The 12,709-nt window shown below is 43.3% G+C and overlaps 1 protein-coding gene across 1 annotated transcript in view; it reads right to left on the minus strand.

Annotated features, from left to right (window-relative positions):
- ngfra (nerve growth factor receptor a (TNFR superfamily, member 16)) overlaps positions 1-12,709 on the minus strand; it is a 41,759-nt gene that overhangs the window by 11,248 nt on the left and 17,802 nt on the right. Inside the window, exon 4 of the mRNA XM_010874191.3 lies at positions 1,972-2,212. Within this exon, the coding sequence (XP_010872493.1) occupies positions 1,972-2,212 (241 nt within the window). The remainder of the gene's footprint in view (positions 1-1,971; positions 2,213-12,709) is intronic.

The following is a 12,709-nucleotide window of genomic DNA, read 5'->3' on the forward strand; positions in this document are numbered from 1 at the left end:
GTGATAGAGAAGTGAGTCATGTCTGAATCTCTAATGGTTGTATTGTGACATTGGATAACTGTATTATCTTCAGGTTACCGGAGGGTTTCTTAATTACACAGAGGTCTGAGAGCTGTAAAATAATCTGTACATTAAACTTGATTTGAAAACCTAAATGGATGAATATAAATATAAATAATTTGAATAGATATGAAGACTTTTACAATGACTTACGCACAATGCAGACAATCACTAAGCCAAAGTATTCCTAAATTAGTGCTACTCTTGCACAAATGCAATTCAGACCAACTTTTTAGTAATTTCCCCATTGTGGGTATCATTAATAAAAACAAGCACTTTTCAAATTATGAAAAATCACTACATGAAAAATCACTACATCCATCATCCCTCTTTCAATTCCAAATACATAAAATAAATAATCAAACATTCTAGTAGTTAAAAAACATAACTTAATTACCATGTGCAATGCAGTGAAGACAATTTTTTAAATAAACTCTGTAGCCTTGATTCCAGAAACATATCCTTTGCATTCTTTTTAGGACATTGCCATTTATTCAAATATTTTAATATGAACAATGATGGTAGCAATTCAGTTAAGTTGCTCTGGGAAATCTTGCACTTATTCATGTTTTATCTTAAGATCAGCTTGCATTAATCTAGCAGCCAATCTTTATTGCAATGTGTTCCCAGCAGTGGTTTATTGGTGTGATGCAGGAGATACAGATTTTGGGGGATTGGGTCATCGTGAAAAAGGCAAAAGATGAGGAGTGATTGTCATCAAATATCTCTGAATGCATATAATTTTTACTCCAGCTAGGGCAGCTTTTAAATGAAATGAATCAATAAAATCAATAAAATGAATGATTCAGAGCCTTTAGTACCTTCTCATACAGTGTTTAGTACCTTCTCATACAGTGTTTAGTACCTTCTCATACAGTGTTTAGTACCTTCTCATACAGTGTTTAGTACCTTCTCATACAGTGTTTAGTACCTTCTCATACAGTGTTTAGTACCTTCTCATACTGTAAAAGGTGTCAAATTTGAAAGTAGGCACAAGACACATTTCAATAAAGCCATGTTTTCTGAATCAATGGTGGATGTGATAATAAGCTTGTCTTGTTACATGGTGTATCTGAATCAGTGTGTTTGTGTGATTCAAGTTTTAATAATTATATTGTTATATTGTAAACAAGATTTTTAAATTTTTTTTGCAGGTTTCTATGGGTTTATTCTCTTCATATCTAATGCTTGATGTGTGACTGACCTCTGTCATGCATTATGTTCTGATAGTCTGACCTTTGAAATGCATTAGGGTGTTTTAGACTGTGTCTGTTTATATGTGTGTAATCATGTGGTGTAACTGGGTCAGTGTCTGGCCTTACACAGCCTTATCTAAATGCATCCCTGCCTCTTTTTAGCCATGGGCGACATCACTCAACCAACCAGCCAGCCTGTCACTCACCCTAACAGACTACTTCTCAGTCTAGCTTATCCTCCCTGCTTTGTTTCTGCTCCTATCCGTGTGATACCTGCTGCTGTCGATATGATATCCATTCTTATCCAAGTAATATCTGCCGCTATCCATGTAATATTTGCCACTATCCATGTAATATCTGACACTATCCATGTAATATCTGACACTATCCATGTAATATCTGCCACAATCCATGTAATATCTGACACTATCCATGTAATATCTGCCGCTATCCATGTAATATCTGCCGCTATCCATGTAATATCTGCTGCTATCCATGTAATATCTGCTGCTATCCATGTAATATCTGCTGCTATCAATGTAATATCTGCTCCTATCCATGTAATATCTGCTGCTATCCATGTAATATCTGCTGCTATCCATGTAATATCTGCTGCTATCCATGCAATATCTTACGTTGACCATGTGATTTTTGCCCATATCTCTGCTTATATCATGTCCCTGTTTTGTGTCTGCCCCACTCCATGGCCGTTCACCTTTTGAAGACGATGTACGCCACCAGTCCCACTACCACAGCAGCCAGGATGGAGCAGTAAATGGGGATGAGGTTCTCGTTGAAGCCCTGTTCGATGAAGCGAGGGTAGCCGGGCCGGGCCGTGGTGGTCTCTGCCCCCGGGGACGGGCTACTGGAGCCATCTGGCAGGAGGCCGTCTGTGATTGAGGGAGGAGACGGGTCCAGGGGAGTAGTGGGAGACATGGAGGACGAGAGGAAAGGATCTGGTGAAAGAGGAGGAAGAGACGGAAAAGAAGACATTGCTTCATATCAGACAGGAAGAGGTTATTCTAAGATGAGGTCATTTCTGGTCAGACAAACACAACCTGCAGTAGGAGCCAATTTAGGAATACATTACAACGTTCTTAGCAGTTTAAATGAAGGAATCAGCACACTGTACTCTAGTTAGCACACTGGTCTAGCAAAAAGGAATTCACTGCGAGGGACTAAGGCATGAATGTCCTCAACAATAACTGTACACAGTAAAAACTGGATCTAAATTCTTCAATGTTTCCAAGCAGATGTTTGAGCACACATGTGGATGCTTGTCCTAAGTGGCAGATGGGCTGTGACAAAGATGCTATCTGTGGAGAGGGGGACGCTTTTAGAGGGGCTGAGAGAGGGGGGGGGGGGTGGTTATTGTGATGGCTCTGGGCTCTGGTGCTGCGAGTCAGTGGCAGTAAAGGACTAATAAATAAATGATGTGCACAAACTGCCGAAATCTGCCGTCAAAGCCCAACCTGCCCAAAATAAAACAAATCTACGCAGGCCATGCACAAATGGTGACCATGCAACCATTTTCAAGTGAAGGTTTAAATGAATCGTAAGAGCCAGACCTCTGTGTGTGTGCGCGCGCGTGTAAAGACTGCTACACGAGAGTTCCGGTTTTCATCCAATCCACTTCCCTAAAGAGGATTTTTTTTTTTTATTGTCCCTTTTTTCGTATGTCTTTGGCTTTTTTCTTTTCATTTTATTAATGATCACACACTTTTTTCTAGTGTTCCAGGGATCCAACACTGCCAGGTTAGTATGTAGAACCCTAATGTTTCTTTAACCCCCTCCCCACAAAAAATATATAAGGTGTCTTATAAAATAACATTTCAAAATTCTACATTAGTTATATGCTTGTCAATATTGTTTTTTGGGAAAAATGTACAAATGTTAAAATCACGGCAAGGCCATCAAGATCAGACTTTAGTTACTTTGATTGCCATTTCATAACTGAAAGGTCTTTAGCCAACACACTATTTGCAAACAGCATCTGAAATGTAAGGTGATATAGAGGATATGATAGAAACGTACTGAGGCTCACAAAGAGATTGTTTCCCATTGATTAAGACTGTTTCTTAATACATTTCTGTCACTGTGGTGAGAGATCACTGCACCTTTTTCTTTCCTTTCCAAAAAAGTTGAAAAGGAAAGTTTTGAGTGAAGAAGAGAAGCATTCAATTTGCAGTGGTCTCTTAATTTTTAACCCTTCTGTTCCTCACTTAAAACCTTCCTTCTCTGCTTTTTTGGAAAGGAAAGAAAAAGGTGCAGTGATCTCTAATTTTGTTCCGGGGCTGTATTTTCTGTTTGTTGGCACTGATATTAATCACATTTATTTAAAAAGCCCTTTTTTACATCAGCAGTTGTCACAAAGTGCATTTACAAAAAACTTGGCCTTAAACGCCAAGGAGCAAACAACAGTAGGGTTGAATTTCAGTGGCTGGGAAAAGCTCCCTAAGAATGCCAAAATTTAGGAAGAAACCTAGAGAGGACCCAGGCTTAGGGGGGTGACCAGTCCCCTTCTGGCTGTGCCAGGTGAACATATTAAGATTACAATTGTAATAATTAATAAATGCATGTGTCTAGAGTCTATTTGGACTCTAGACTCTGTGGCCCTATCTGGGAGAGGCCCCGGACAGGGCCCAACAGGCAGGAAATCAATCCACCCACATTGCCAAGCATCAACTAAAGGGACACCCACCAACCACAACCACCCTGAATGAGGGCCGAGTATTGCCAACAGAGTACAGCCCATTGCACAAATGCGCAACAGAGAGACAACAACAAGCCAGTGACTCCACCCCTGAGAGGCATGGAGGGAGGGCATCCCAGTTATGATGAGAGCCCACCTGGCAAGACAGCAAGGGTGGACAGTATCAAGCCTTTCTGGTCACCTTCACGCCCCTGGGCCAGGCTACACCTAACCATAGACGATGCTGTAGAGATGAGTCTTAAATAGACACTTGAAAGTTTGCACTGAGTTTGCATTTCTAACCTTACATTTCTAACCGCAAATCATTCCACAGTAGTGGAGCTCTATGAGAAAAGGCCCTGCCTCCGGCTGTTTGTTTAGAAATTATAGGTACAATTAAAAGGCCTGTATCTTGATCGTAGATCGTAGATTACGTGTAAGTATGTATGGCTGGATCATTTCAGCAAGGTAAGTAGGAGCAAGTCCATGTATTGATTTATAGGTTAAGAGTAAAACCTTAAAATCAGCCATAACCCTAACAGGCAGCCAGTGTAAAGGGGCTAGTACAGGAGTAATGTGTTCAAAAAAAAAAATCTAGTTAGGATTCTAGCAGTTATGTGCAGAACTAATTGAAGTTTTTTTATTGATTTGTCACGGTAACCGGAAAGTAGAGCATTGCAGTAATCTAGTCTAGAAGTAACAAAAACCTGGATTAGTTTTTCTTCATCAGTTTTTGATAAAAGGTTTCAGATTTTTGCAATGTTTCAAAGATGAAAATAAGCAACTCTTGAGACATTTTATATGTTCATCAAAGGAGAGGTCAGGGTCAAGGGTAACGCCAAGGTTTCTCAAATTTTTTTGACTACATTAGTAATGTAGTGAATCCATCTATCAAATACATAGTCAGACAAAACTGTGGTGTGGGATAGATGAATACATGAAAATGTTGTTAACTCCTGGTATGTTCTTTGAATTTGAAGGTACACATATGTACCTTCAAAAATGTACCTCATTGTAGGAAATAGGCTTGCAGGCTGGGTCATCTTTAAATCATATTCCTCATAAATATTTGCCGCCATGACTTATTCGGAATGCAACCTTCTGAATGGTATAAAAAAGAGCAGTGGGATGTTTTAGGGGGAATACTACTGCAAATCCAAATGCTTGGGATAAACTCATCACTCATCCTTTAATGCGCTTTGTGGGTCTTTTATGTTGCTGAAATTGGAACAATACAAACAGTCTATTCTAACAAAGAAAATAAAAATGTTGAGGGAAAGTTTGAGAACTAGATAGAAGGTAATAACGACATCACCTGCCAATCGTTAAAAACACAGCAAAGTATAAAATGGCGGTTAAAGTCAGGGAATTGATCGGTGTACAGTGCAGACAAAAATTTTAAAAAGTGCACCCTTCGCGACAATAAAGAATTTCCGCCCTGCTTTGTCAGTTTTCTTTCAACCACGGTGATTTAATGCATCATTTACATGATTTACGCCCTTTAAAGTTCCCAAGGAACAATGATCGCAGTCTTACGGTACATTTGTTACGTTCTGCAGCTTGTTAAAAAGCAGACACGGTCTGGCAGTTTTCTTGGCGGTGACAGGGCACTCCTTAACCCACAGGGAAGGATTGATTTACTGAAACTCTAGATAGTTTCACACTGGACACTTCCTGCACACAGCCTGGTCACACCAACAGCCTCCCGATTTAAAGGCACGGTATCGATTCAAGGGAATTATTCCAGGCCAAGGTCGGGTCAGAGGAGTGTGGCCAGTGGGATCGGTGGTCATGTTTGCAGGCTCTCAGGCTCAGCGCAGGTGTTACTGTACATATTGCTTGACCTTTCAGGAAGTTGGTTTCCGTTTCATCTCTATTGATTAATCTGTTCCACTCGGTTTAGCATGATGGCGATAACAACCAAGAGGATCCCAAAGGTGAGATCTGAACTACACCGAAAATGGATTCCCATCTTGGCACTCCGTGTGAGTCCAACAGTACATGCTGTGACCATGTCAGCCATATAATTCTACAGTGGTCGCGCACACACACCAATTTTTCACACTCCTGGAGACTGGATGGATGAATTATGATACCCTACAGATGTTTCTCTGAGTTGACCACAGTGCATTGGAGTGACTCAACACTTCCTGTCACCACACAACCTCCCTTCCACCTTCTAACTTGAAGACCTTGACCTCTTTCTCTACATGTCTTTCTTTCTTATGCAGTTTGACAATGTAATCCTGTGTATTTATCGGTCTTGCCGAGGTAAAAAGTAAGACAGTTAAGTTGGAAATATCCTTGTGGCTCCAGTGCCTGCCTCGGTCAGCTGAGTTAAGGCAGCCGTGGTTTCATTGTTTTATTTCAGCTTCAGTGGATTTTAACCATCTCTGAAACAAATAAAAGTACCCTGAGTTTTTATGAGCCCAGGCCCATAAAGAAATGTTTATTAGGGGTATAAGAGGAGAGAGAAATTCTGTATTCTTTTATTTGAAATTGTAGGTTTTTATAGGGTTTTTTTGGCTGGCGGGGGGGGGGGGGGGTTAGTCCTTATCGACAATAGTTGAAGGTATATTCCTTTCTCCACTCGTTATGCCAGGTTCGGGTGTTGGACAGTAGTCAGACATGCCACATGCACAATGACCTCTTTATCAAAGTAAACTCCCCTTGTCTAATCATCTTTATCTGCTTCTCTGCATCCGTCTCTACAACACTGCAGACACCCACACCCTTCTCTCCCTCCAGATGAATTCATTCAAGCTGGTGTTCTGCTTTCCGCAGAGAGTGGCTGAAGAGGAAGAGTTGATGGACATGGAGAGACAGAGAGTGGAGAGATGGATAGAGACAGTCAGGGAGGATATGGAGAGAGACAGTCAGGGAGGATATGGAGAGAGAGACAGTCAGGGAGAGAAGATATGGAGAGAGAGACAGTCAGGGAGAGAAGACATGGAGAGAGAGACAGTCAGGGAGAGAAGATATGGAGAGAGAGACAGTCAGGGAGAGAAGATATGGAGAGAGAGACAGTCAGGGAGAGAAGATATGGAGAGAGAGACAGTCAGGAAAAGTGGCAGAATAATGAGACAGGCAGATTTGGGGGATAGAGAGATAGACAGGAAGACTCGGGGAATAAAGAGTCAGCTAGAGAATGGGGGAATAGAAAGAGATTGACAGAGTGGAGGAATAGAGAGAGAGAGAGAGAGAGAGTGGAGGAATAGAGAGAGAGAGTGGAGGAATAGAGAGACAGACAGATTGGGCGAATAGAGAGACAGACAGAGTGGATAAATAGAGAGGGGGACCGACTGGAGAAATAGAGAGACAGAGAGGGAGACTGGGGGGATACAAGCACTTCCTAACCTCCTGCCAAATGTATGACCACATTAGACCCACATGTTTTCTTCAGATCATACAGACCCATGAAAAATGTAAAATCAAATGTAAAATCAAATGTGCTTTGTTAGACAAAATACCACAATGCCACAGCAGCAATATTTCTAACCAATGACATGAAGAAAGGGGTACTAGTGGAGAACAAATAACATTGCTGACCTAACCCATATTCATTCAGTCTTTATTTATTTTCTATTGTCATTCTTTCTCATAACTATTTGCACATTTTTACTACACATCTTAATTTAACACTCAAAATGCCTTTATCCTTTCTAAATCTTGTGTGTAATGTTTACTGGAAATTTAATATTGGTTTATTTTATTATTATTTATTAAAGATTTGTATTTTCCACTTGCTTTGGAAATGTAAACAAATGTTTTCCATGCCAATAAGCCCTTTAAGTTGAAATTTAAATTGAGCGGAGGAATAGAGAGAGACAGACAGGCAGAGTTGGGGGATAGAAAGAGACAGACAGGCAGAGTTGGGGGATAGAGAGAGACAGACAGGCAGAGTCGGGGGATAGAGAGAGACAGACAGGCAGAGTCGGGGGATAGAGAGAGACAGACAGGCAGAGTCGGGGGATAGAGAGAGACAGACAGGCAGAGTCAGGGGATAGAGAGAGACAGACAGGCAGAGTCAGGAGATAGAGAGAGACAGACAGGCAGAGTTGGGGGATAGAGAGAGAGAGTCAGACAGGCAGAGTCAGGGGATAGAGAGAGACAGACAGGCAGAGTTGGGGGATAGAGAGAGACAGACAGACAGGCAGAGTCAGGGGATAGAGAGAGACAGACAGGCAGAGTCGGGAGATAGAGAGAGACAGACAGGCAGAGTATGGTTAGTGAAGGGAGAGACAGACAGGGAGAGTGTGGTTAGTGAAAAGAGAGACAGACAGGGAGAGTGTGGTTAGTGAAGGGAGAAACAGACAGGGAGAGTGTGGTTAGTGAAGGGAGAGACAGACAGGGAGAGTGTGGTTAGTGAAGGGAGAGACAGACAGGCAGAGCGTGGTTAGTGAAGGGAGAGACAGAAAGGGAGAGTGTGGTTAGTGAAGGGAGACAGACAGGGAGAGTGTGGTTAGTGAAGGGAGAGACAGACAGGGAGAGTGTGGTTAGCGAAGGGAGAGACAGACAGGCAGAGTGTGGTAAGTGAAGGGAGAGACAGACATGGAGATTGTGGTTAGTGAAGGGAGAGACAGACAGGCAGAGTGTGGTTAGTGAAGGGAGAGACAGACATGGAGAGTGTGGTTAGTGAAGGGAGAGACAGACAGGGAGAGTGTGGTTAGTGAAGGGAGAGACAGACAGGCAGAGTGTGGTTAGTGAAGGGAGAGACAGACAGGGAGAGTGTGGTTAGTGAAGGGAGAGACAAACAGGCAGAGTATGGTTAGTGAAGGGAGAGACAGACAGGGAGAGTGTGGTTAGTGAAGGGAGAGACAGACAGGCAGAGTGTGGTTAGTGAAGCTTGAGACAGACAGGGAGAGTGTGGTTAGTGAAGGGAGAGACAGACAGGCAGATGTAGCAGTAGATGAACAGAAGCGCTGCTGTTAAGTGCTCTGATTAGCAGGAGTAATTACACTGCAGCAGTGAAGGCATTGAACAGCCCCCTCCTCGTCCCCTCCTTCCCATATCTCCACTGTTCCCTCGACCAAACCACTCAGGGCTGCTCAGGGAGAAAGAGAAGAGAGGCTACAGAGAGAAAGTCACGGAGAGATAAGGACTGAGAGACAAGCTCTTTCTCCCACTTTTTCTTCGAAGGACCTGGAAGTGATAGACAGATTCATGAAAAGCTGAGCCTTGGTGTTTACGGAATTGTGTAATAACCTTGTCACACACAAAGACACTCACGTGGGAGAAGGATAGAGAGGTGCGGTAGGAATGTAACAGAGAGATGTGAGGTGAGAGAAAACCAGAACGATATGAGGTGAGAGAGAAACAGAAAGATATGAGGTGAGAGAGGAATACAAAGATGTGAGGTGAGAGAGAAAAATTGTTTGCGGATCAATCAAAGGTAGCATGCCAGACGACTGATGTGGATGAAACAGCCTAGAGCAAGGTCAGAGACCTGGCAGTTTGGTTCCAGTACAACAATCTCTCTTTAAACATCAGTGAGACACAGGAACTGGTCGTGGATTATAGGAAATGGAGGGAACATGCCCCCAATTCACACTGTCTGTGCTAAAGTGTACAGCTATTAACATTCCTCTGTGTTCACTAAGGATTTAACATGGTCCAAGCACGCCCAGACAGTCCCACAGAAGGCCTGTCAGTGCCTCTCTTCCTTTAGGAGGCTGAAAGGATTTGACATGGGCCCTCGAGATCCTCAAAATTTTCTACAGCTGCACCATTGAGAACATCTTGACTGGCTGCATCACTGCACCATCCACTTCACAGGGTGGTAGCTGAGTTCATCGTGGCCACACGAGATGCACTCACACATACATTCCAAAACACACACACAAACACACTTGCGCTCATCCATACGTAACACATGCATACTGACATGGCACATACACACGATAATACTTATCACACACAGTCCTGTTAATATTTACTGTAGCAGCAGCCAACTTGCAAATGTTTCCTTTTCAGCTAACTATATCCTGTGTTTTAACTTGCCACTCAAATCCCACTGGATTTATTCCTAAATTCTATATGTTTTGGCCTAATCAATGTATTTATGACAGTTTCTTAAAAAAAAATTACTCCACATTATTGGGAAAAAGACCTGTAATTTCACAGTCATTCTATGCATGTGACAAACATTGGTTTGAATGATGGATGTGAAATGAGAGAGGAATAAAGAGATGTGAGCTGAGAGAAGAATACAGAGGTGTGAGCTGAGAGAAGGATGGAATGATGTGAGCTGATAGAGGAATACAGAGATATGAGCTGAGATGTGAGCTGAGAGAAGGACTGAGAGATGTGAGCTGAGAGAAGGACAGAGAGATGTGAGCTGAGAGAAGGACAGAGAGTTGTGAGCTGAGAGAAGGACAGAGAGATGTGAGCTGAAAGAGGAATACAGAGATGTGGGTTGAAAGAGGAATACAGGGATGTGAGCTGAGAGAAGGACAGAGATGTGAGCTGAGAGAAGGACAGAGATGTGAGCTGAGAGAAGGACAGAGATGTGAGCTGACAGAAGGACAGAGAGATGTGAGCTGAAAGAGGAATACAGAGATGTGAGCTGAGAGAAGGACAGAGATGTGAACTGAGAGAAGGACAGATATGTGAGCTGACAGAAGGACAGAGATGTGAGCTGACAGAAGGACAGAGAGATGTGAGCTGAAAGAAGAATACAGAGATGTGGGTTGAAAGAGGAATACAGGGATGTGAGCTGAGAGAAGAACAGAGATGTGAGCTGAGAGAGGAATATAGATAGAGAAGGTCGGAGAGATGTGAGCTGAGAAGGACAGAGATGTGAGTTGAAAGAAGGAAAGAGAGATGTGAGCTGAGGAATACAGAGATGTGTGCTGAGAGAGGAATACAGAGACGTGAGCTGTGAGAAGGACAGAGGTGCGAGCTGAAAGAGGAATACAGAGATGTGGGCTGAGAGAGGAATACAGCTATGTGAGTTAAAAGAGGAATACAGGGATGTGACAACGAAAAGAGAAAAGTGAGCTCTGAGGTAAGGATAAGAGAGAGAGAGGGAAGGATAGAGCGAAAGAGTGTGTGCGTCTAAGTCTGTGTCCTGCTGCAGTGTTTAGTGCTTATAGAGGTCAACAGGCGAAACCTGAGCATGAGAAACCCCAGCACTCCTATCGATCCTTCAGTCCATACAGAACAACAGCAACTGCACATCTGCTGCAGAGCCACCCCTCGTTCTTTTCTGTTTGCGTTACACAGCGCATTAATGAATAGTACTACAGTAATGATTTCATGGTATAATATTTAAGCGTTGCTGTCACTCCAACCGGCTCCCTACACATTTTGAACTGATTGGACCGGCACTGTGAAGCATGTTACACTTTCCGACTGGGTGCAACTAATAAAGCCTTTCAAAATGCATGCCTCAAAATCTGTCATGGGGCGTCCAACAATATCATGTACCCACTAGAGGTCAAATGGTGCTTAGAGCTCTAAAGATAATCTACAGTATATTGCAGTAAAATGTTTCAATGTTCCTTACTGTTGATAGTACATAAGATGAGTGCATAATGAGCTATAGTGTTCCATTTCAGTGCTGAAACTAGATACGGAGGGAGTAGATAAAAACGTCTCCCACAGCTATAACATACACACACACACACACACGCATGCAGACGAGAACACACACAAACACACACTGAGTCAGCAAATTGAAATCTAAAATCACACACGATCACAGACTCCGCACGTGACATAATGCAACTCATAGACCACCATGGTGGCTCAGGAACAATCACTGTATGGCGTTGTGGCCTTCCCCACGACACCCCGCCACAGGGCAAGGTCGCCCACACTGTCCCTACTGTCCACAGTACTGTCCGCGGCTAGCGGAAACACACCACCCATGCAGGGTCACAGAGAGGCACACAGAGCCCAGGGGTCAGAGGGCAAAGTGGTCCTGGTGGTGCTGTCTTTAACTACACTGGTGGTCCTCTGTATAAGAGAGCACAAGGCTGCTTTGTAGCCTGCGCCACATCCTTCGTCATAAAAGACCTGACAGAGTCACTCACTCACGGTCTGAGGGACACATGGCTCTTTCTGATGTGATTTCCGCAGACAATACGGACACACGCAACTTCAGCATCAGCTGCTTCTGAACTGGTTCATGTCAATATGAACGGGGCAGATCCTTAGACAGGAAAGAGAGAAACACTCTTCCCTATTTTCCCTCACTGCCCCATTCTTTGTCTCTCTGTCTATATCTCTCTCTTTGCTGCTCTCTGTGTATATCCCTTTTTTCTTCTCTCTTTCCATCTCCCTCTCTGTGAGCAGAGATTGTCTTCGCTGATCAGAAGCAGGAGGATGTAGTGTCTCACTCCCCGCGTGGTACTTTAAAGTGCCGCGTGGGAGAACGACCGTGAGAGAGAGAGCGAGTGTGAAACGCGTTATGGACTCATCCTTTGCTTCAACCGCTCCTGATCTTTTTGGTTTATCTTTCCCCTGTTTCACGGACTAACAGAGGACGGACAGGCGTGGAGATGGCAGAACATTAAAAGAAGAGGAATTCACCATCCCCATCTGCCTGACAAGCATGTCCAGCATAGTGCAGCAAGTGTCAACAGGTGTCTGACTTCTGTTTGCAACGTGGCACATCTGGCCCAGGAAGCATCAAAGCTCAGCACACAAAGTCTTCGATCCAAACAGTATCTGTTGCTAGTCAGTGTCCACGTTCCAAATTCCAAAAGTATTATCTGAACCCGTTTTGGGAAATTGTTTCCAAAACAAATATCAGGCC

The sequence above is a fragment of the Esox lucius genome, chromosome 11, assembly GCF_011004845.1.
Source record: "Esox lucius isolate fEsoLuc1 chromosome 11, fEsoLuc1.pri, whole genome shotgun sequence".
NCBI lineage: Eukaryota > Metazoa > Chordata > Actinopteri > Esociformes > Esocidae > Esox > Esox lucius.